At 46.7% G+C, this 24,503-nt stretch overlaps 2 protein-coding genes across 3 annotated transcripts; one reads left to right on the top strand and one right to left on the bottom strand.

Moving 5' to 3' along the window:
* Window positions 1-1,610: 1,610 nt before the first annotated feature.
* On the bottom strand, window positions 1,611-10,477 carry TMEM59 (transmembrane protein 59). 2 transcript variants are annotated; one of them, XM_037404346.1, is made up of 8 exons: window positions 10,249-10,477; window positions 7,581-7,686; window positions 5,331-5,425; window positions 4,978-5,130; window positions 4,613-4,697; window positions 4,215-4,296; window positions 3,334-3,442; window positions 1,611-2,589 (listed from the first exon to the last, which is right to left on the bottom strand). In XM_037404346.1, the coding sequence occupies exons 1-8, from the start codon at window positions 10,438-10,440 to the stop codon at window positions 2,434-2,436; spliced, it is 978 nt and encodes a 325-aa protein (XP_037260243.1). In that variant the 5' UTR covers window positions 10,441-10,477; the 3' UTR covers window positions 1,611-2,433. The 2 variants fall into 2 exon arrangements, with proteins under 2 accessions (XP_037260243.1, XP_037260241.1); XM_037404344.1 differs by having other exon boundaries at window positions 4,215-4,299; window positions 10,249-10,466.
* Window positions 10,478-10,621: 144 nt separating this feature from the next.
* TCEANC2 (transcription elongation factor A N-terminal and central domain containing 2) lies at window positions 10,622-16,758 on the top strand. Its single transcript, XM_037404509.1, has 4 exons — window positions 10,622-10,762; window positions 12,113-12,254; window positions 13,579-13,772; window positions 15,637-16,758. Exons 1-4 carry the CDS (start codon window positions 10,661-10,663, stop codon window positions 15,823-15,825), a joined length of 627 nt encoding a protein of 208 aa, XP_037260406.1. The 5' UTR covers window positions 10,622-10,660; the 3' UTR covers window positions 15,826-16,758.
* Window positions 16,759-24,503: the final 7,745 nt, after the last annotated feature.

Raw genomic sequence — 24,503 nt, 5'->3', positions numbered from 1 at the left:
AGCTAGTATCTGATTTTACTGGGGGAAGATGCTTTGACAAGAGCTTACAAGTACAACACTTAAATTCTTCAGAGTCTGGCTCGCTCTGGAAACAGTAGTGCTAAGTGACAGACTGCCACAGGCACAGAGTTTCCTGACCTAACAGCACTTCACTGAATCACGGGCTTCAGTACACAGATCACTTAGCTGAAGTGTCATTAAAACAGCAAACAAAAGACAAAAGCCGTAAAATTTGGGCGGAGATTTCTCCCTTTGTTGCAGGCCAATACAACGCCAAATGAAATCAGAAGTTGTTTGTTTAACTCAGACCGAGGAACCTAAGCAATATTTTGGAAGAGAAAGTTTTGGGTAATCAAGTCATCAACATAACAGAGGTTGTACAGTACACATTTGAAACAGGCAAATAGCCAAGTTTTCATTGAAGCTGTAACACTCCCTCTGCAGCTACACGTAATAGTAAAGGAAAACATTTTAACAGACTCAAAAACATTTCCATGATAGTTATTCAGTTAGAAAAACCTGGGATTGCTGAAGTCTGTTCTGGAAAGGCAATCCCAAACACAGTGATAAACCACCAGGCAATAATGGCTGAATTAAAGCCCATATTTACAAAGTCATTTCTGACCACCTGTTGCACGCATCACGTTTGATACTGCTCCAAGCGGAACGCTGGCATCCTGCACCAAACCAGCGCTGTATACTGAGGTCTGCACCACGCGAGCGAACATTTCGGCTGAATCACTACTGCAGAGGGATTTCCCACCCCTGCTATCATGCAAGTGGACAGAGTTCCAAAAACATCACACCATCGATTTTCACAAGTCATGCCCGAGGCCTCTGCAGTAATGCCACCCACACACAAAGGCGCCTGGCGATGGCTGCTGGCACCCAAATTTCTGGGCTACCATGTTGTCCCACTGAAGAATTTAGCATGAAGAGGCACCACTAATTTAAGACTTCAAACTGCAATTTCTGCCCGCTGCTAAAACGCTGCTTAACGCTCTTAAACCTCCCTGACAGAAAAACTGCTTAGAGTGCTTCTAGGCTAGATTTTTGGCAGCACTGTATAGGCCACTTAATGCACATTCCTGCTTAACGATTGCCCTTGCAAGGTTCCATCAGCTGTAGTTACACAACCACCAGCGTTATAGCCCAATTAGGAGCGACTATTGAACCAGTTTCACCAGCAGCAGCGAGGGAACACATCACTGTATCCTCCAGAATCTCCACAGTTCTCACCAGAACGCAGAACCTGAAGAAGTGTTTGTTTGGGTTTTTTAAACCCTCAAGGGAGTTTTGTATAAGCAACAAAACATGACCTTGAGTTGGAGACCATGCATTCTAGCCAGCTTTCGAACACTTACAGAAACCTTAAAATAAATCCCATATACCCCCCCAACTTGCCAACGCTACAGGAACCAGCATATAGAGATCTCCTCAAAGAAAAAAACCACAAAGAATATATTAGAAATATGAGAGACACTGTTAGTTGCTGTTGTGTTAATGAATCATACATCAAAATCAGGTCATATTGCCCACGAGAGGAATGCTACAGACAGGCTTTCATACTGAGTATGTTGTGGTCAATAATCAGCCACAGCAAAAAGCTATATAGTCAACATTTTCTACACAGTCAATTTTATTTGTCTGTTCTCATTTCTCAGGAATCAACTTGTTTCTGTAAATGAAGTTACAAGACTAGAATAGTTAATCAAGAACAGAAAGTAGAATTTCTCCAGAACACACAGGTGCTAACTTTACAAGCATTTAGGACTTAAAGGGTAAAGTTTGACAAAATAATCGACCATGTTATGTCCTGCGTGTGAAGGGATATGTCCGTACGTTTTAACAAAGTTTCCATCTTCCACAACCCGAGTTCTGGCCTACAGTACCTCCCAAATGCTTTCCATCTTGGGTATTGCCATGCTGTAGAAAAAATATATTTCTATTAGTGGAGACAGGGTTTGTTTGTGCATGAACATTAACAAGTACAAAAATTCAGCAGATAATTTTATAGTATTTTCTCTTAACTACAACAGAAAGTGCAACACTAAAAAGGCATCTCCTGCCTACTTAAAACTTCTTATACCTTTACAAAGCTAACTCTGAATGTACACATTACATCCTAGAACACACAAATAAGTTTGAAAGTGTCGTGGCAGAAGTATGGAAAGCATGCTTACAGCTTTTGTAAGCAAAAAGACACATAGCAAACACCAGTGAAAAGTGATTATGTCTGGAACAAACATAAATTCAAGATGTCTGAATCTTCACTACTTGGTTGAAAACAAAATCCCATGACATTTGTTGATTCTGTAACTTTATTTGCATTTAAAGACTGGCTGCTAAGCTTCTTATCTGAAGAACCACCACAAACAATCAGGAGTTGCTAGCTCTGTTAGAATGAGTCTATTGGATCCAATGGAGACTTGTTTAAATTGCTGACTGAGCCAGATTGACTTTTGTAGGAAGTGGTCCTGCTTCTTCATGTTCCTCAGTCTTGCATCTAACCACAACAAGTGCAGAGGATGGATATCTGTTCAGGTTTTGTTCATTCATGTATTCCAAATCTCCATAGATGCTCAGCTTCTGAAATGTTTAAACAATTTACTTTAAGACAAAGACTCTCCACAGTGTGAATAAAATGCATTTCATTATGCAGCTACATTCCTGGCTCTGATGGCTGCAGCCCTTCAACCCAAGTTAACCCAGGCTTTCTGTAACATCCCAAGTTCATGGCTAGGACTAGACTGGAGTGCAAAAGAGATGCACTAAATCTGCCAGAACAACAGTAGATGCAGTGCTTGCGTAACAGCCCCTTCGGTTTGAAAATACTGTAAGCCTTGCTTATCTCAGAAGTGCAGGACTCTCCAGGCACTAAGAGAGCGCCAGTTCCCCTCCGCTCAGACCCTCTGTGCTCACCAATATATTGTCACTTATGTTCTCACTACAGATCATCTGGGATTAAATCCATATTGGGTGCCATACATACCATCCAACACTCAGCATAGCTTCATTCCCAGAGAAATTACAAGCAGCCTCCGTTTGGTTCAGAGTAATCTGAAGGCTGTTGAGAGGAGACTGCTACAAACCAAAAAACACCGTACCTGGGCTGCACGAGTAAGATTCAGAGCACCTACCAGCCACAGGAATGGTCGAGAATTGCTCAGCTGTAAAATCATCATTTAAATAACGAAACTGGTTTGCTAACCACATCCACAAAATAAAAAACTCTTTCTAGTTGAACCTCCCCAAATGTTTCTTAGTCTCTAGACTGCTGTAAGATAAATAATATGAATACATTAAAAATATTATGTTATAAAATAGCGGTACCTCAGATGGAACATACTGCTCTACAGCTGTAGCTACAGTTGCGCAACAAATCCAGAGCAGCACCAACACTGACAGTACAAGTGTAGTGGTTAAAATCCAACTGGAATTTCTGAAATGAAAAGAACATTACTAGATTTCTTATACTGAATACAAGACAATGGTCCCTCTAGAAAGTTTGGCTCAATTTTGACTGCATTTCCTGCTGTTTCATTAGTCTCTAGTTCTTCCAGTTACATAGCCCACCTCAGACTCCTGGGTACTGTAATGCCTGTTTAGCATCTGACTTGAAAGCTGGATTCTGTTCATTGGACCCTAGCATCCTCCCATTTACAGTTCTAAAAACAGATTTTTCTGTTACATATTTGGGGTGCAATTCACTGGCCCCTCATGCGTAAACTTTTAAGGAGAAAGTAATCAGAGCAAAGGAAAGCAGAAACAAGACACTGATCTCTAGCAAAGCTTTAATAAAGATATACCAGATATTTTCAGCCTGGAAATGAGACATAACAGTGTCTTTCATATCAAGACAATCCCAAAACAAAATACAAAACAAATGCTTTTCCCCCAAAGGTATCCAGAGCTAAAGAAGAGGCAAAGCATAGTATTGATTAAACAGTTCACAGAACACAGTCACACAAAAGGTAGGAATTTATCAATACGATGTTCACTTGAAACGGAAAGAAGAATCAAAGTTGGCAGAACAGCCTGGAAGTAACCTGGGGCTAGCACACAAAAGCAGCAAAATCGTCAGATACACAATTCTAACTGCTACACACCCTGAACCTAACAGCCTTTTGGGATGTTGCAACAGCGGCCCCATACACACAGAGGAAAGGCCATTCTCCTCCCTACTAGGTACAGACATTCTAGAATATACATACATGGAAAGACACTTGAAAAAGCTGTCATTAGCTCGTTCTTCAAAAAGTCCTCGGTATGCCTGCGAACTTCCTGGACGTAGGTCTGCTGAAATACAACAGCAGATACAGTGGTCAGGGAAGCCATAAAAAAGAGGACCCAAACGCCACACAGTTTGTCTATACAGCGAGCATAAAAGGAAGCTTTTAAATGGCCCTAGCTTGCATGTTTCTATTTCCAGCAGAGCTTGGTTTCTACCACAGACTTTGCTAAGTGTACATAGTGCAGTCTACACAGCAAACAATTATATTTCAGCTTTCTAAAAATTTTCTTTCATGTGCCACCTGCAACCTCTCCCCCCGCTCCCCTCGTGACAGGGAACATTTGCATTTGCTCTTCCAAAGCACAAAGAACAACTTACAGGCTGTTTTACTCAGCGACAAGGATCCTCTTGTATCTCCAGTTTCCTGATCAAGCTGTGGAACATACTGTACTTCTGGCTTTGACTAAAACAAAATAAGGAGTTATGAGATCCTGCTAGCAAGCTTCCACTGATCTTGATAATTTACAATTTCAGAGCTAAGGTGGAAATTAACCTTAAGATGTGCACCATTCACCTAAGTTTTGTTTTCCCACCCCCACCTCCCCACTGGCCCTACAAGCAGTGAAATACTAGCAAAAACTAAACACTCTGATAGTGCTTTATAGTCTTTTCTGTGACTGGAAGGAGCAGAGTTAAACATTTAGCAGCCAGGACACATTAATCTCAATGAAAAAGGCAAGCACCTGGAATATGACAATTTTGCCATCATCTGCTTGAAGGTAGAAAGTCCATGAGGATGTTATGAAGCTCTGAGCTGAATCCATCATGTCACTCCAGAATGACCTCACCAGTGTCAGAGGAAAGAGGAGATGAATTCTTGGCATCAGGGACATTAACTGCAAGCACAACATTAACTGGTTTTCCATTTGCTTTTATATGAAAAAGCCAGAAGTCATGTTCTCGCTCACTCCTCACCTCACGTCTAGATTTCAGTCCTGAGGAAGATTTATTTTCCATTTGAAGAGATTTAAAGAAGAGAAGACACACTGAACAGAAAACAAGTAGGTGGTATTTGAAAAACATGTCATCTACTTACTTGCTCTTGCCTTAACTCAGCAAATGGCAACTGGTTCTGGCATCCAAGATGGCAAGCATATTGTTCATCAGATTGGGAGTATGCTTCAGTACAGGCTGCAAGGAAGAAGTTCCCCAAATGAGAAGATAAATTCTGCATTTTAGTTAAGAAAACATTTTCAGTATAAGTTGGATCAGAAACAAAAGCAGCAGCTCAAGACTGAAAATCCCATTTGCAGAGAAAGACATGGCAATCACTCCAAGGGTAGCATTTGCTCTCAAGTCTAATGAAGGTTAGGGAATCAGAACTTAGCCAAACAAGGTAGTTAAAATTTGAACACAATCACAGCAACTGATCGGAAATGTTACCCTGGCCACACTCAGGGATGCAAGTTTTCATTGATCCTCCCGCTGCTACTATGTTTTTTCCTCTATATGTCATGTAAAACATTAGGGTTTACCTCAGAGAACAGAGATGGAATCCTAAAAAGAACTGAGGGACCATCAGTCCACTAAATCCCTTTGAGGTAACAACAGAAGTCAGGGTATCACAGGAAAATCGAAGGTGCATTTTCCTGCTAGTGCAATGAGTACAGAAACTGCATTGAAAGTAGCATAGAATAATTTTTAATGAAAACTGAAGCCAACTGTTTTAAAGATAGCTTCTACTAATAGTTGACTAGAGATCATAAAGACCAAGAAATCTAAATGATTCAGAGAGAATAATTGTGATTATTCTGCCAACTGGAGAAATCAGGCAGACAATGCATGGGCATAGCTTTTCCCCAAAACTCTAAAGCTTAGGTGGACAACGTTGCAGTTCTATCTGAACTAAAGAATCAAACCAAGCAACAACACAGAGGAGCAGCTCTCCCAGTCTTCTGCAGGAACAAATGGACCATCATATAGACTAGGAAGCTGGCAGAAAGCATGGCAACAGCAGCTAAACATTTCAGCGTTCAGCTCATAGCACCTGAGCAGCAATTCCACAGTAAAACTGCCACTAAACTAGTATTTGTAGGCATAAAGAAGCGTCAGAAGACAGAATTGAGCAGATCAGCCAAGACATATCTTGCCAAGCACAGAATACTTAGTCATGGCACCAACCAACAGATTATACGACATAAGCCAGCAAAAGACAACAGCCTCAGGAGGGAGAGTTAAACCAGAAAGTAAGCAACTGTTCAGTTACCTCTACATGTGGTCTATTCCTACATTACCCTTTTTTATGGCACTCTTTCATGTGTGGTTTGACAACTAGACTGACATGCTGTATCACAGCTATACACAGTGTATGACAGACTAGAGCATTAGCCCATTCCTGGAGTATTTGATGCAGTTTTGTGTCACATTAGCATCTTTGCATGTCAGGCTTTCTACTTCCCTATCTTCCATCAGCTCCCTGAGCTGGCCGCTACCCCTCTTGGTTTTATGCGCTACTGAGAGGATAAAAGCCTCCTTTGAGTGCTGGCTTGGTGTTTTATTGTATTGGAAATGCAGACTGAGAACTCCTACCTTTCCTGCTTTGGGTGGCTGTGTCCCACCTTATCTCTGAATATAAAACTGCGACTCAGCTGCCTCAATATTACTGGATGAAAGTGTGTCCAATTCCAAACACAGTATTAACTGGCTTACAGCACACCTATTTCATCTTCACTGTGAAATTTTTGTTCTAACACAGATATCTGAGAGAATTAGTCTCCCTCATCCAGTATTTAATGGCCTATTTCAAACAAAACACATACCTCATTCCCAAGAGTTTAGCTGTAGGTAAACCTCACGATGTAGCCTAGACCAAAAGTTACGAGGCAGACAGCACATTAAGATCTATGTTCTTATTGCACCTGAACAATTCACTTTGACACACAAGTTTGTCAGGAATGGTAAATGAGACTGATTGTTCCATGGAATTACTAAAGAAAGTGTTAATTTGGCTGGATTTTTCCCCCCCAGCCATTCTGTGTTTTCTATGACAAACTGTTTATAGTAAAATGAGGTATTCCTAATTTATTTAGAGATTAATGATACTGAAGAAATTCAGGAAAATAGCAACACTAAGGATCAGGTAAGGAGAAACTTACAAAGAACAGACAACCTTTTTCCAAGATTATTTTTTTTTAATATCCTGAACATAAACTTTAAAAAGTTGTTGAACAAAACCAGAAAGCAACTGAAGTAATCCTACCAATGTAACAACACCCTTTTAGACATTCCTGCTCTTCCCTGTCATGCCTCAACATTTCAGGATGTTGAAGGAGTACTGAAGTCTTACCAGAGTCGCATTCCTGTTTGGTTCGATTCAAATCAATGCCATCGTCCACAAACTGACAAATGGAAAACAGTCTGCAGCCTCGCTGGCACGCATACAGCTCCTCTTCCTGGGAAGGCAAAAGAAAAGGCTTGCATCCCTCCATGCAAGAACAAATTGTCAGAAAACAATTTTTTTTTTTTTTGGAAGTGCTATAAAAAGCCACCCACCACAGCACCATCCTCCTTCCCTCCACTAGACCTAGAAGCCAGCTAAACACGACACTCTGGATGATCTGAAATAAAACCAAGCCACAGCTCTTTAACACTAACATACCTATCGATTCATTTCAAACACAGCTCTTCATTCTGTGGTGGGCCAAACCTGGAACTGCAAATTCCATTTTGTGATTCCAGTCCTACAATTCACAAGCAAAGCTGCGCTGCATTTTTTTAAAAAAGAAGTGTTTGGTTTAAAAACAAGAGATACTGCTTTAAGAGATTTACTGATGTTTAATCTTAGAAAGAGTAGATAGTCTTATCTCAGAACTTAAAACAGTAGAGCTCAACAGAAGAGGAAAAAAAAAGACTAATTTTGACAGTGTATTACAATGTATCTACCAGACTCTAGTCAGAACTAGAACAGAATAGAACGTCAAAATAAGAGATTATCTTCTGCTGTACTATACCAGTACTCTCTTAACTGCCTACTTGCCGAACAAGTTCCACAAACACACATTTTTATTTATTGTATTGAACTGAAGGGGAAAAGTTCTTCCTCACTGCAGCTATTAAAAATATGCAAATATAGAAACCCTACACCCAGTATTTCTTCTGCCCACAATACCGAAGGGATGGATGTACACTCTCTGCATATAGTGCTCTCCGCATTGCAAAACTAAAGACAGCCTCTATTACATGGGCGCTCACACCCTACCGTGAGTCAGGCCCATCAAAGCCACTAACCACGGAACTACTCAAATGACTGCAGTCAGCTGCTGTACAGGTGGAAAACAGACCCTTAATTAATTTAACAAAAAGCAAACATACCACACCTTACTGTATGACCCATTGTAAATTAACCGGCCATTGTTTGACTCCTCAGAGCACAAGTTCACATGCTTTAAAGGCACAAAAGCAGAAAACTGTGAATGTAAATTAAAACTTAACTCTTAACAACACTGACAAGGTGGCTAAGATAGTTACGCTGTTGCAGAAAACACGTTTTGTAATTTAATATCCAGACAGAATTAGCTTCAGCAGACAGATTACTACGACAGTCTTCCATGGAAGTCTCAATGAAGTTTATCTTACTTTCCAATGACAACTAAAACAAGTTCCTTCAATTCAACTGGTAGTTTTGTGACAAACAGAACAAAGACTAAACATGAAGGGAGAGAGGAGTGTATTATCTGACTCCAACAACATGCAACAAAGAATTCAAAAGTACAGTAAAAGTCACAGAAATAGCAGCCTTCCTTAAACTTGAAAGAGTCCGATAAGAGAAAGAAGAGCATTGCGTCAAAACAGCATGGAAATATATTAGGATAACATTTAGTTCTTTCTCCTCACTATCATCACATGCAGGCACCAAAACACGCCGCAAGTACAGACGGAAGTTTACTTGTATGCCACACAACTCCCTGTTACTTGCCTCTGTGGGGATACCAGCAGCAGCTAGAGAGTCACAAAATCCGATTTAAGTTCCACGTGAAAGCAGGCAGAGCCCTATTACCTACATTGTCACTGCTGCCACCTGCATGCTGCCCTCACGTGAAATCTCAAAGATTAGGTAAGAGCTCCCACCATTTAGTTCATCCTGTTACACAGCTGCAGCTAGCGAAGTACAGTGCCAGGAACGAACCAGGGCAGATGAGATTTTTGGTGCTAGATTTTCCAAATTCAAGCCAGTAACTCAAAGCCGTACAAAGCTTGAACCCACAGCAAACTCCAGAATAAGCAATTAGATTCCCATTAGACACCATTTTGGTATTTTGTCATGAAAAATCCATGCAAATGAATCAATACAGAGGTTGAAGGTTCTGGCAAGCTACTCATTCATCACCATTTACATTTCATCCTTCAACATCTAAGTGCACATTGTCACCCTGACACAGGATTTCTGGCCTGTTGTGGACACGGCGCTGTTTTAATGCCCCAAAATATGGAACAGCCTAAGTCAAATTACAGCTGCCTCTTTAGAAGCAGGAGGAAAAAAAGCAGCAAATCCCCCCAAATCCACAAAAGTACCCAGCGAGAACAAGGCTATACTTTGAAAGTGGCATTTCTATGGCAAGCCGCAGCCCAACCATCTATTTTTGAAACGAAGTATCTATCTTTAGAGAAGCCACTGCATTCCCTGCTTGGAGGGGCCAAAAAACTAAGCCAGACGAGACAGACCACGGAAAAACCGACCTGCCCGCACCTCAGCACTGCCAGCATCAGCTTCCTTCGTGTTTAGATCTACGTAAGGACAGGCCCAACACTGCCTGAGAAAACCTGCCCGGGGCCGTGCCTCGCAAAGGGCTGCTGCCCGAGGACACCCGGGCACGTCCTGCCACCCCTGGAGCGCAACGGGACGGAGCTGCGGCGGGAGAGCGGCAAGCGGCGGGCCGGGGAGGCGAAGGGGCGCGGGGCTGAGGCCGGCAGGGCCCGCCCGCCGCGGGGAGCCGTGAGGCAGGGCCCGCCCGTACCTTGGGGTAGGTGTGCAGGGAGTAGGTCAGCCGGCAGGCCCGGTGACACGACGCCGTGTTGCCCAGCACGGAGTCAAAAGCCTCGGACGAGGCGGCAGGCAAGGGCCCGGCCGCCCGAGCGCCGCTGCCGCCGCCCGCCAGGAGCGCCAGGGCCAGAGGCAGGCAGAAGAGGCCGCCCTGCCGCGCCGCCATCTTCCCCCTCCGGCAGGCTGGCGCCGCGCCGCTCTCGCGAGATTAACACCCGCTGCCCCGCCGCGCGGGGCCTGCTGGGAGCTGTAGTCCGTGCGGCGGGGAGGCCCCTGCCGTGCCGTAGGGCCTTCCCTGCGGCGGGAACTACCGGGCGGAAGGGGCGGGGCAGCGGCTTCCGGGAGGGCGGGCAGCGGGCACCGCCCCCGGGTGGCGGGGTAGGAGGATGGACCGATTCCTGGTGCGCAGGGCTCGCTGCCCGGAGAGCCCCCGCCGGGCCCGGCCGGCCCCCCGCGCCTACCGGCAGGCCACCCTCGAGTCCCTTAAGGCAGGTCACCGGCACTGGGGGTGGACAGGAGGGGTCGCCCGGCTCCCCCCGGCTTCCCGGGCCTGAGGGGAGGCCCTCACCTCGTGGGCGCCTGCCGCGGGGCCGCTGCCTTCGAGGGCAGAGGCGAGGCCTGCCCCCGCGCCAGGGCCGGGCCGCTGCCCCGCGGCTGCCTGCAGGGGTGGTGGAGCAGCCCGCGGGGGCCAGGCCGGCCTTGAGGCGCCGCGGACGGGAGAAGGGGTGTCGGGAGGGGCGTCAGGCCTTCGCCGGGCTGCCCTCCGCCTCACGGGGAGCTGGGCAGCGGGGGGTGGCGGCAGGAGGAACGTTTTCTAAACCGCCTTGTGATTTACCAGTTCTTCACCGAAATCTCTGCAGTGGTGAGGTGGCACCGTCCCAGAGAGCGGCGGAGCGCAGTTAGAAAGGTGCAGAGGGATCTGTTGCATTGAAAGGCGTTTCTGAAACCAACATGGGTTATAGTTCAGCTCTTTCCAGCCCGTTTGGTGTGGTGCGGGGTCAGGCTGGGCACACAGCGTTAGCACGGCCAGGTGACACCACCAGCTTCAGTGTTGCCCACTGGCTCACTTTTCTCCCCAGCAAGGAGAGCCCTTCAGTTGGTTGCATGGTGGTGTCCTGCGCAAGACCTGCATAAGAGCCAAGCCCCTTTTCACCACCTGTTTGTAGAAACACAACAGGAAAATGTTTGCTGCACCAAAGAGCTTATTAATGTAAGGCAGAAAGCAAAAGAATGGTGCGTAAAGCACCCCAGCTGTCTCACCGCTGTTGAATCTTTGTAAGATGCCTCACATCTGAAATATGAGATTTGCACTGTTCGCAGTCTGTTCTGTCTAAGGTCTGTGGCAAAAATGGTGAAAAACACCACAGATGTCTAGTGTACTTGGAGTTTGCATTCATGTCCCCTAATGCTTTGTTTCTTTCCCTGCTGGCATTATTTTAAATTTAAAGCCAACCTGAGAAGGATTCAAATTCTGCCAGGCTGCTAAAGATCATTAGCTGCTTCCCTCTTAATCCTTTATTAAGAGACATTTATAAAATGGACTCCTTAAAATGAAAACACTTGTGCTCTAACAGACATTTGCTGTTATGTGCCCTAAGTTTGGCAGACCAAGGTGAAGCATCTCACTTTGCTTTCTGGTTACTTCAGTCTTGACTTGCAGTAGGCTGCTAATCACAAGTAATTACCCATCATCCCAGGCTGTCATGTATTCTGTGCTCTGGTTCATGCCATGATCAATAATTCATGTGTTGATAACAGCCCCATTAGCTGAGATGAAGCCAGTGTCCTTATCTATAATAAGAATATTCTGCTTTCCTAATGGCTTTTCTCTTTTCCAGAGAGTTGTGGTTGTGGAAGACATAAAACGATGGAAGTCTATGCTTGAGCTTCCTGGGCAACCAAAAGAGAATCTGATTGAAGCTTTGGAGGAGCTGAAGAAGAAAATACCTTCCAAGGAAGTGTTACTTTCAACGAAAATAGGTACATCTTGTCTGATCTAGACTCTGGATATTAGGCTGTCTTGTGTCTACTTGGCTTGTCAGTACAAAACAGACTAGCTTGCAAGCTTGTTAAGGAGGGAGTGTAGCTGCCAATAAAAAGCTGTTGGTGTCCAGCCTGTAGTTTTCAGAGCTTGTACTGAAAAAGTCAGCTATCCTCTTAATTCCTCCCAGACTGTCTGCTTATTACCAAATACTGCATCACTTCTGTGGTCAAATTTTTGAAGAGCTTTTCTTGGGCACCTGTGTGTCTTATTCCTTCTGCTGTTAGGGGCGTGGCAGAAGCGCTCTCTTGCCATCCGAGACATGGCTCATCTGTTTGACCTGGTTGAATTCTCTGGATATGCGAGAAATTCTCCTTAGGCTGGCCCAGAACTGCCAGCAGGCGGTTACACTGCATCCTTACACTGAGAAATCCATAGCAGATGGGCAGCTCCATGCAAATGACACAGCCTGATGCCTGGCGCTTTTCCATGGGTCTTGGGGGAGGGATAACGTGAGACCACATGGTCCCTGCCTTTCCTGTCTATGGAGAGCATCCTGGCATGAGAGACAGTCGTGCTGGCCTTTGTTTGCCATTTTAGAGAAGCTGGATCTCTATTCAAAGAGCCACCCTCTGCCATAGAAAAGGAGGTGCGATCAGCCCCTTTCCCCATACTTCTGAATTCAGGCTTTTCCCGAGATTTTTCCCAGTGCCTGCCTGAATGGGGCTGGGCTGCAAGAACCACCGAAGCCTAACAGTGACATCTCCTGGCCAACAGCGCTAGTGGTCAGAGAGAAATACCCCGCTGGAAGAAGGTCTCTTTTGTCTCCTGTCAGAGGAAAGCCTGTTTTGCACTGGCAGGCCCTGTCGGTTTGAAAGATTCTGCCTGGAGTCACCGTGGTGTTTGTGTGTTAAAGTGCTGTAGCCATCACTAGCAACATCTGTGTCCTTAAAGGGGTTTCCAGTTTGAAAACAGCATTCTGTGTAGGGCAGCCGTGCAAGCTTTCAGCAGATCTGGCACCTGCGTATAAAATTAACGTAGCCCTGTATTACGTAAGCGTTGCTCCACACTTTGTGACTTGGGAATGTAATTCTCACATGTATAGGTCAACTCCTTGCTAATTGCTCCGGCAAAAATCACTGCAGAAGTGAAGGAGTGAGAACTTCAGGCTTAAATTTTATATTTGTGTCAATGCTCTGGTTGTTTTGCTGATGCTGCTTGAATTAAAAATGTGTGTGGCTGCCTTAGCACTGATATGATTTGACTGGTGTCCATTATATTTTGTCCACCTACCAAAATGAAGGAGCTGTTACTATTTTCCAGGTCACACAGTGAATAAGATGCGCAAACATTCAGATCACGATGTGGCCAGCCTCGCCAAAGATATTTACACGGAGTGGCGAACTTTCATCAAAGACCATTCAAACAAGCCCTCAATAGAGGTCAGGAGTGATCCCAAGACCGAGGCTTTCAGAAAGAACGCACGGAAGCTGCTTTGTGAAGCCCTGGATCTAGAGGTAGTGTTCAGATCCATTTGTCTTTGGCTCAAAGAGTTACTTCTCATAGGAACAAGTTAAACAAACCTTTCTCAGCTATAGCTACTGCAAAGCTGGTCCTTCCTGCAGAGTGGGGGTAAGACCAGATGATCTGTTTCTTTTTTTATAGTGATTCACTGCACATCCCTATTTATAAATAGCTTTGTTTTCAAGGTAGATAATTTTTGTTGTTGTTGTTAACCAAGTAAACATGCTAATTGTAAATGAGATGTATTTACTCTCATTTACATAACCGGGAAACAGAGCAGTTGTGTATCTGCTGCGGTTGGGCTGTACAAGAGAAGGAGGAAGTTCATAGAATATAAGTTTTTCCTACTGCTTAACAATTGTGAAGGCAACACTGGGACCTTTTGGTTGTTTCATGTTTAAGTAATTAAACATTTGTAAATTTAAATCTATTGCAAAAACAGAGAGGCAAGGTTGACAGTATGTAAAGTGGTGATAAATACCAGATCCCTCAGGTATCTTTAAGTAAATGAACAGAGCTTTGCTGTAAGGCTTAATGACTAGTTTGCTTGGTCTACGAAATGCCATAATAATTATCCTTTTTAATTTAATCATTAATTATCCTTTAAATGGCAAGTCAAGTTGTAAGCACTCAAGAGTTTCAAAGCTATGGGTTTGCTAGCTATGAGAACAGCCTCTCCAACTTCCAGTCCATCTGGACTGAGGCAGCACAAGAGGATGGTTTGCTGTAGGAATGCCTCAGAAAGGTGGGAGCTCGCCTTTGCTGGGCTGCTGGGTCAAGTCTAGTTCTTGGAAAGCACATCTATGCGTGGTGGTAAGGCTGGTAGTAAGCCTGAACCTATGGGACACAAAGTCAGTGGTACCACCCTAGAAAGAGTGGTATCGGGTAAAGCAGAATTGCCTCTGAACAGGATTCACCTAAAAGCACAGCAAGGAAAAATACCCTTCTAGCTTGCAGCTACCACCATATGTGCAAGTAGAGCTTACGGCAGCAGATGAACAGCAGATATAGGCAGGGGAGCCACAGGGGTCCAGCAAATGGGGAGCAGGGACACCTGGGAGGCTGGCAAAAAGGAGGAGGGAAGGTGAGGTTGAATGGATCCAAGGGGGTTTCCAGTGCTGCCCAGCAGAGCAGTAATTTAGTGATGGGTACCCAAAACAGAGTGGGCAAAGGACTTGAAGGAATACTACCCGCATGCTGGAATCTCCTGCATGCAAAGCATGGGAGATTCCCCACCACAGAAGGCAGAAGTGAAACGAAAACCATTTTTTGATGGGTGGGGGATTTTTTCCTAAGTTATGCTAAATTACAGGTTTTGGCACATGTTGAAGCAATAACTACATAATTAACATTTAGCAAATCCCTTTCTGCATTCTTAATTACACCTTCTTCTACACACAGAGAGCCCACATTTCCCTTTATAGCACCAGGCAGAGTTGCCAAGTGTTTGGCACGTCTTAGAGTTGCTGTTGGAATCAAGGTTAAAATAGTATCCAAGGTACCTTATATCAGCAAGATCAAAAGTGAAGCTTTATGGAGACAGTACAATGTACCTTGTAATTGCAGTTGAGCTTGATACCCAAAGGTAGTTGCAGATTAGTTTCCTGTTGTGATGGCAAAGTACTGCCACCCAGCTGGAGATGTGGATATGTTCCCTGCTACTGACTACGTTGCCTTGTTCCTTAATTGCTAGGGTGGAATTAAATTGCTCTTCCTGTTACACTTGTGATGGGAAGTAGATTTCCTTGAATCTAAGCTGATTAATGAAGAAACACTGAAAAGTGCCAAACTCCAATTTCAATCAGTTGGTCTCCTTATTAAATGTAAAGATCTAATTTTATACTTCGCTGTTTTCAGATTGATCACCCACTGGCTGAAAATATTGAGCGAGAAGCTTTTCATCTCTCTTCCCGTCTCATTAGCGCACCATATCGCAGAATGGTGCGAGCTCTTGTCTTCTCATTAAAGCACAAACCTGAAATCCGAGCAGAAGTCAAGGCTGGCACGCTCACTGTCCCTGCGTTTGTACAGAGCCATAAAAAGTGAAGTGTTGTGCTTGATCCTGAGTGAGAACTTCCTGTGCCTACATCTCTGTGGAACTGGGAGCCCTTTCTGTCGTGAGGGGAGTGCAGAAGTGCTGACAATGTGACTCACTTGGCACCACTCTATGAACCGGGCTGCTGAAGACAAGAGGTACTAACGATGAAAGTGGTGCTGTAAATCTGACTTGGTAGAAATCTATGTGGGCTTGTTGCAAGAAAAGTTTCTTCTACTCTGCTGTATATTTTCCTGCTACAAAACCATCCGTGCTGATTCACCTGTTTTTCACTTCTGCCCGTTTGTCATACCTCAGTTTAGCTCCATCCCTGATGTGGATCTTCAGGTGTAATCAGCTGAAAAACATAAAGGAACAGCTCTGTGCTGTGCTGGTAGGAAATACTGGGAATTCAGGGTAATTGGTCCATGGGAGGACATTCCTAGTGGGTAACTGCAAACTCTAGCTAACCCTGAATCAGCCACATCTGCTGCAGGTGGGCCCTGCCTGTGGCAAGAGCTAGCTGGTTTTGCCAAGCCGGTGATTTCCCTTTGCTGCATTCCAGAGCTGGCTGCAAAATGGGTTCCAGTAACTTGCAATCTGTTATTCCATAGGCTCGGTCATCCTGGAGTTGTGGGCATTTTCTAAGTCCCTGGGGTGGGCATCAAAATGCCCTGGAGTATAGGTGCTATTTAATGCTTCTGCTGGTTAATGGGCTCAGACTTTCATACCTCCCTCATGATTTAAACATGGTGCTTCTTCTTACTGTAACGTGAAAAAAAACTTGAAATGAATTTTCTAAATCAGGTCATAAGGAAAATACTCCTTTTAAAGGCTTTTTTCCTCCAAAAGGAGCATGATTCAGAATGACTGTGTGAACAAATTTAAGCAACAAATTGTTTAAATTCCTTCTAGTTATTAAAACCTGGAAATCTCACCTCTCATATTTGCTCTGATTTCTTTAGTGCCACAAGTCATCTTGTTCTCCATAAGCCATTATTAAGGCTGTGACAGGCACAGTGTTTCTCTACTGTTAGGTAATAAAGCGCTCTCCGTTCTCTGTGTGTGTGTGCATGCACAAGGGACCGGTCACAAACCTTTTTTCGGTGTTCTCAGGGTAGGCAGAACCAAATACAGACATGAGTGGTCTTCACAGTCACGGGAATTGAAGTCTTGATATACCACAAGGAAGTGCCTTCTGATCAGTTGTGGTCAGCACTCCTATTTCAGAAGAGTCACTTAAGGACAAATAATGCAATGGGAAGACTATGAATTATTTTTTATTCATATCTTCACCCTAAAACGTGACTGACTGTCACTGTGTGGGCAGTACAAGCTGAAGAAACACCCAAGACTTACCCGAGGTGTTGAACTCCATAAATTTAATTAGATAATTACAGGTTCTCTTAAAAACATCTTAACCCTGTCTTGTTTGTTTGAGCCGGTGCAAGACCATTTTTTTCTGTACCCGTTGTGAAGGTACCTTCAAACAGCTGGCTTTTCTGAAAACAGCGATGCTCTGGCATACAGACGTTTCATTTGTAGAAAGTTAGAGTTAGTGTGTTGGAGACAATGTGAGACAGGAACTGGCAGATGTGGCGGCTATACAGGTGATATGCCAGTGAAGACTTAACACTTGTTGACCAGGCTGTAGCAAGAGATGTAAAGACCCTCAACTTATTTCTTACACTTAATCAGCTCTGTTTCCCACTAAATAATTTCAGACTGCACAGCTGTAATGGAATTCATGTATCCTGGACCATCACGGAAAGGGTTCAGGAAAACGAAGGACCTAGCTTTTACTTCCAGAGCTGCAGTATTTATTTTCAGCTTTCTGTTCCTGGTGCTGGGCTGTGTTTTCTCAATTTAGGTTAACATGCGAGAAGCAGAAATCCTGAAAATGAGGAACTTCTGTTCTAATGGAAGCCAGGCTAGAGAAGTTTCCCACACAGGTCAGATACAGTCGGAGAACTTTGGCTTGTCTGAACACACAGCCAATCTACTGTGTGCTGTGTGTTAGTTTGCGAGACAGGTCTAGAAATCACCCAAATGTGACGTACAGTGTGGGTAAAAACTGAGGACAATTGCTGCCTGCAAGTAAACTGCTCTATAGCAATGGCAGTTCTACTGTGAGAACAGCAACTTGGCAAGATTCACTTCTGGTTTTACTGTTTGGCCCTGGGAACAAACTAATGATGTGGATGATTCTTTCCCCTCTTACTGGTAAACAGTCCTGGGGAAGGGATGCCAATCATGACACAGCACTGTAAAATTTAAAAGCAAGAGCAGCACAGATACAAACAAAGACCTGCTGTGGTCCTGGTCCAGAGGACCCCTGTGTTGTTTGTAATGTGTGGAGGAATGGGAAGATGGTGGGGAATGCCTGCCTTGTCCTCAAGGTTTATTTAGAAAAAAAGCAAAACTACAACCTGACTGCACGTCCTCCTTTGTGCATCCCTTCCGAAGTGGTGCCAGCCAGGAGAGAGAGCAGCCACTGTCAGCAGGGCTGTCCGAGACCTCTTTGCTGTACTCTGCAGGCTGTCCAGCCATCACTGGGGTTAGCAAGGGACAGCCGCTGCCTCCCCAAGTCCGCAGGCAGTGTGGAGCAACTCAGAGGTGCACGTCAGCTCTTCTGCTCTGCGAACTACAGCTCAGTCTATCTTACGCCATCAGACTCCGTTTTGGGACATAAGCAAAGCTCTGCCAGGCCCATCTCTTTCAGGTGACTTTTTCCATGGCCTCTCCTGTCCCTGACACCTTCCTTTTCTAAGCAGCCTTCAGGGAAGAGAAATTTTTCTTTTCTTTTTCGTTTTTGATCTATTTTGGGTACCTTCAGCTCCTCAGGGCTTGCATTGCAGAATTTTTTTTTTTTTTTTACTTCATTCTCAATATGTGCCAAATATTTTTCATTTGGGAGTTAACTTCAGGGATGCGGTTACTGCACACAAGGACAAAATTCTCCTATAAATTTCCTCTATTTAATGGCTACTATATTTGCCCAACTTGTTTTTGAAGGGACCTAAGTGTATAGCTCTGGGTCCAGCTCTTCTATCCTGATGTTAAAGCTGGCAGTAACGTTTGGCCTGGAGGTTCACAGGCTCAGCTTTGCATAAAACTGACTGTCTGGAGGAACTAGAAAAGATTCCCAAGGGTTGGACTCCAGACCCATAGGACAGGATGTATGGAGAGAACAAGGGAACGCTCTAAGGGCAAAACCAGAAAGGAAGGTGGGGAAGGAACAAAAACAGAGATAAAAAAAACAATAGGCCAGAAAGGGCTTAATTTTCCCACAGGGTGATGCTGAATGTGACAACAGGATACTTGATACCTGACAGTAATCAAGTTTTTAATTACTCTATAATGACCAGGTTCCCCCCTTGGAGCAATTTCACCTGCACAACTGCATTTATTTATGCCTTAGGTTACCTATTGCATCAGTTTGCTACTCCTCAGCTCCTTCCCACAGTGGGGGATGCAGCCAGCGGGGAGACTGGAGCCGTGCGGCTCGCAGATAAAGTGGGAGGCCGGGGACAGATGGTTCCCAGCGCTGTGATCCGTTTGCTGGCTGTAGTTCATGTGACCTCTGGAAATCCCTGGAAATAGAAGGTCTGGAAGGGCACAGGCACCTGAACGCTGCAGAGCGCGGCGCTCCCGAGGCCGGCCTGGCTCTGCAACGTCTGAGCTGCTGTGGTTTGCATGTGGCAAACCCACTCCCTGGGGGTCCTGCAGGACCCTCAGTAGATAGGGTTCCCATGCCACACGGGTTACACATCAGGCTGGAGGAAGAAGGAGCCCCTTACGCATGCTAAAATTTGGCCTCGCTGGCCCAGGCATACATTTCTCCTAAATTCTGCTCTTTCTCCAGTTTCCCTTGGCAGCTGCTGTGCGGTGTGGACCAGCCCCAGGGTACTAGTAAGACACAAAGTCAGGGCCTCTCCACAAGCTCTTGTTTTCATGCTGGGGAAGCCCTTTTAGATTGAAAGGGAGGATGAAAGGGCTGAGTGGTGGCTCCCTTGTGCTAGGTTTCTCCAGCATGGTGCCTTTGAAATAGCTGGTTCCCTTTTCACAGGGGAAACATTAGATGAAGGAGGCACCCAATCTGGAGACTTCTTCTTTTTTCCTTTTTTTTTTTTTTTTTTTTTACCAGATTAAGCCCAGCCCAAAAATTCCTTTCAGCAAAAGAACACATAAAGCTGACAGACCTATGAGATGTGCTGCACCTAGCAAAGAGAGGAGGGAAGCACCTTTTGGAAGTATCACCTCCTGCTGGGGAATGCAGGGTGGGCTCAGGGCAGCACCGGGGTGGATGGAAGGGGAATTCACCCTGCCAGAGCTGACTTCTGACAAGCAAATTTGGGAAGGCACCAGGCAACAGCTTGCTCTGTTCCCCATCAGCGGGCACAGTTCAGGAGAGCTTTGTCCTGCTGCAAATTACTTGGGCGAAAGAAGACAAGACCTGTCCTTCAGAAAAGAAAGCGCGCAGCGGCTCACCATTTTTCATCTTTTAAGTGACTCTTCAAAGGTTTCTCCACAAAGAACCCAAACTTTTAGATCTCATTTGCTTCCCTGGCAGCTCTGTAATACGAAGGGTTTGCTAGGCTGGCTCTGGATGAAGAGATGTTAAGGCAAGGAGCTGCCACAGATACCTTTTGGAGCCCTGAACATTTTGAAGGAGGCTCCAGGAACTTCCCTCCCAGGTTACATTAGCACACTGCGGGAGCAGGAGCATAGGACAGAACAGAAATTGTGGGCTGGGGCAGAGGAGGGACGCAGGGAAGCGCATCAGGGAGTTCCCCTGCCTGGCTGGCTGCAGCCAGCAAACTCCTGCTCCTCCACGCAGGCACAGCACCAGCAGCACTGAGCATCCCTTGCTGCTTTAAATGGCTGCAGCACTTTTGACGCATTTTAATGCTAGTGAGTGAGCCCTCCCATAGCAGAGATTATGCTGGGGAGGATAGCACAAGGCCTGGAGAGCCCTTCTGCATTTGTTTAAACACCCGTCTGCACAGGTGTAGATATTGCAGGATAAATTGCCCCATTCAGGTAGATGAACTGGCACCTCACAGGAGGGGAAACTGAGGCACAAAGGGACTTTGACATGCCACAGGATGCAAAAAAAGGGGAAGCCAGTGCCAGGGTTACACTGCAATTAACGATGCTCTAATTCTTCTGCTGGCAGTCCACTGAACAACACCCATGGTGTCTGTCAATTAGACTAGATTATGGGATGATCCTTGCTAATTATATATTATTATCTAGCAAGCAGTTATCTCCCTATAAAGGGTGCTCCTATAACGGACAAACGCTGTTCCTCTAGCACAGCCATCCCTGATGGCAATAACAAAGCCAAAACCATTTCTGCTGTAGCCAATATTTTGCCTAAGCTGAAATTTTCACATTGCAAACACTGCACTGCTGTCCCAGATGGAGGGAGGAGGAGGAGAAGGAGGAGGGCTGCGACTTGCAAACCCAGCCAGAGAGGGGAGGTGGGGTCAAATCTGCACCCCTAAACCTGCTGCAGAGGCACGACCGTAAGCACAACATCCAGCAGTAAACTCTCCCATCCATCATGGAGCAAATGCCCCATTCAGCTTCCACATCCCAAAACCCCTGCAAGCAGGGGAGAAGGACCTCGTGGTCCCTGGGGCTGCGACAATCGGAAAGCAGGGTTTAAAATAAGCTGGGAAAACAACTCCTGGTAAACGCTGTCATTGCATTTTTAATTATCCATATGCTTGATCCATTATGTTTCCCCAGATGGCAGGGCTGCTTGACTACTGCCTCCTCATCTGTGCTGCCACGGCTGGGGTCTCCAGCAGGTACCTGGATCCCCAAGGCAGAGACACCCCTGCAGCAGGCTGGCATCACCCACCCGAGCAGGCAGGGTTGGCTGCTTCCCTGCAGAGAGGGGCTTTGCTCTGCCAGGGAGGGGGGCTCTGCCTGCGGCCGAGGCCAAAGGGGTTGGAGGGTCCTGTCTCCCTTATTGCTGGTCTGCATTGCCCGGCTTCAGTCCGTGCAGGGACGCTGTTGAGAGACTGGATGGCAGCCACTGATGGGGAAGGGAAGAATCCCAGGAGCAAGGTCTGAAAGCCACATGGCTCAAGAAAATAACATTTAAATAAATTAAATATAAATTTAGGGCTTTCTACTACTCCCTAGTCCCAGCTCTCCAAAACTCCTTTGCCATTTTACATACTTAGGTGCACGCAAAAGCACCCTGTGCAAACCATGGGCTCGGCCAGAACAGAGAAGTACCTGGAGTCCTACTTGTGCTTTGGCTTTTATATGCTCCCATGTGGGAAAAAAAAAAATAAAATCAATACTTCCTCCAGATCTAGGAACAGATAACCCCTTTTTGGGGAGCCAAAAAAAGTCCTGGTTTTTGCACCCCCTGCAAGCAGGGCTGGAGGCACTCATACCCAGCCGGCAGGCTTTGCTGGGACAGCTGCCACAGTTTCTGTCCCACTCTGACCCTTTTGCAGATGTTAACATCCCCATCCTGGGGACAGGGGGAAGACAGGGACCTGCTCCTGGTGGCCATGCCACTGCTCACACCGCTACCCCAGCCAGCGAAATCTGCTGGCTCCAAACTGGTTACGCCTCCTTTCTCCCACTGGGTGCAGAGGATAGCCAGGCAGCCTGGGCAACTGGGACCAGTAAGCATCTTGCTGCATCCCAGTCTGCAGGGGCTCCCTGCCCTGACTGGCACAGGACAGTGAAAGCCATGGAGAGATGAGGAAGTGAGCTCCATCTGAGACCCATCTCTCTTTAGGTAGGGTCCTGCCTTGTCTTTGGGGCACAGGGCTGGGAGCTGCTGGGGGCTGTCACCCACCCTGCGCTCAGCACCGTAACACAATGCTACAGAGGGGGCCGACAGTCCTCCCTTCCCTGTCCCCTGCATCCCCACAGGGCTGCCCAGCCACATCCTGCTCTACCCCAAGCACATGTGGTGCCGCTGGTCCCTGCAGGACAGAGCCCTGGCCAACACCTCCCTCCACCTCCAGTACAGGTGAGGGAAATCCTGGAAACCTTATCCTGGCTGTGAAACACCAGCCGCCATGAGCGGGAGCAGCCGAGGGGAGGGATGGTGTGGCTCAACCCATGGTGTGGTGTGTTTTCCCTTCTCCCCTGGGAATCGGGGGGTACCACAATGCTTTTCCACCCACAAATAGAACAGGCTGCAGGGGTGGCTTCGTGCTGGGGAGCAGCTCCGGGGTACGGAGCAGCACCACCTCCATGGGGCTGCTCACCTCATACTCGCTGTGTTTTTGGGGCGCTGGGGGCACTGGCTGGCCCCAGGGCATGCTAAGGGAGGGGGCTGCTGGCATCCTCACCACCTCCTCAGGGTACAGGGGAGCCCCAGGAGTGGAGGAGTGCAAAGACTAGATCGGTGCTGGCCCCAACTCCTGCAGCTTCAGCTGGGAAAACTTCTGCATCTACCTGACATAGGAGATTGGGTGGAAGCAGGGGGCTGGACATCTGCAAGGCTGGTGGAGAACACGGGGGACACTGGCAAGTCCATCACTGCGCTGCGAGGGAAGAGGAGGAGCAGGCGCGTGAAGCCAGCGGGACCTAATGGTGTGGGCTAGGTAAGGGGTCTCCCTCCCCCACACAAAGCCCCGTCCTCAGTCCATCACCAACAGCTCAGAGAAGCTGCCAAGGAGCCCCTTGCTGCCCACAGCTCATACCAACCCTGTGGTTTTGTTCCCCCAAACAGAGCAGTCGAGATGGACCCCCCCCCCAGCTGTGACAGTGGCCAGGGCACCCACCCGTCAGTGGACTGACAGCACCCACTGGGCATCACCCCCTCCTACTCCCCACTGCTGTTCCAGCTGCGGTACTGGGAGCTGGGCAGCAACGCGTGGGTGGTGGGTCCTCCATCCTTCCCAGCAGAGACCCCCTCTTGGTGCAACACCTGCTAACCCGTCTGTGCCAAGGTCCTGGGGAGCCGTGACTGTTGCAAACCCACAAACCACCCCGGCCATCGCCCCAGGGCCAGTCGCTGTTAGATTAACTGTAAAGGCCCATTTGAGGAGGGGACACAGGTCTGAACTAGGAGAATGGATTACAGGAGCTCAGCCAGCCTCATTCCCAGGGAAAGGGAAAAATAAGGTAAAGAGCCAAAGCAGGACTGAAGCGGCACTTCCTGGCTAGGTGGCCATCAGCCGTGCCCCAGCATGGGATGCAGGCTGACCAGGCAGCGCTGCTGAGGGGCATGCTCGTGCCAGGGATGCCAGTGGTGCCAACCCGGGTGTCCAGAGCCATCCAGCACGTGTCCTGCACGGGGAGCCAGGAGCTCGCAAGCAGCTCTCCGCTGGCTGGTGACCAGCCACTCCCCAGGTCTTCACACCACCACTTTAGGAGCTGGGGGATTTTGGGGAGGATGGAGGACGCAGGGCATGCTCCCAGACACAGGGTACATTTGGGAAGAGGGAAAAAACAATCCCAAACTATTCACTGAAGCAGCAGGGTTCATGGCCACGGAGGGAGTGCAATGCTGCATGGCTCAGAGACATGGGGTTCAGCTCCAGCACTGGCTCCTGGGGTGTCACAAGCGTGCCAGTTCTTGGCACCCCAGTCCAAGACAGTGAGACTTGAGTATAAAACCTGAAAATAAACAGAAAAACCCTCTGACCACAGGAATACGGGGAAAGGGAAGAAATTACTGGAGGAGAGCTGTGAGAGTCAT

Source organism: Falco rusticolus, chromosome 11, assembly GCF_015220075.1.
Source record: "Falco rusticolus isolate bFalRus1 chromosome 11, bFalRus1.pri, whole genome shotgun sequence".
Lineage (NCBI taxonomy): Eukaryota > Metazoa > Chordata > Aves > Falconiformes > Falconidae > Falco > Falco rusticolus.
The sequence above is the reverse complement of the archived record's forward strand: the minus strand, read 5'-3'. Positions and strand labels throughout refer to the sequence as shown.

What these genes read in the sequence shown, in the direction of transcription:
- TMEM59 (XM_037404344.1), bottom strand. Translation starts at nt 10,440, where the DNA reads ATGGCGGCGCGGCAGGGCGGCCTCTTCTGCCTGCCTCTGGCCCTGGCG. An exon ending in CCCTGCACACCTACCCCAAG is followed by an intron (nt 7,687 to 10,248) that starts GTACGGGCGGGC and finishes TTGCCTTCCCAG; the next exon opens with GAAGAGGAGCTGTATGCGTG. An exon ending in GCAAAATTGTCATATTCCAG is followed by an intron (nt 4,698 to 4,977) that starts GTGCTTGCCTTT and finishes ATTTTGTTTTAG; the next exon opens with TCAAAGCCAGAAGTACAGTA.
- TCEANC2 (XM_037404509.1), top strand. Translation starts at nt 10,661, where the DNA reads ATGGACCGATTCCTGGTGCGCAGGGCTCGCTGCCCGGAGAGCCCCCGC. An exon ending in CCACCCTCGAGTCCCTTAAG is followed by an intron (nt 10,763 to 12,112) that starts GCAGGTCACCGG and finishes TCTCTTTTCCAG; the next exon opens with AGAGTTGTGGTTGTGGAAGA. An exon ending in GTGAAGCCCTGGATCTAGAG is followed by an intron (nt 13,773 to 15,636) that starts GTAGTGTTCAGA and finishes CGCTGTTTTCAG; the next exon opens with ATTGATCACCCACTGGCTGA.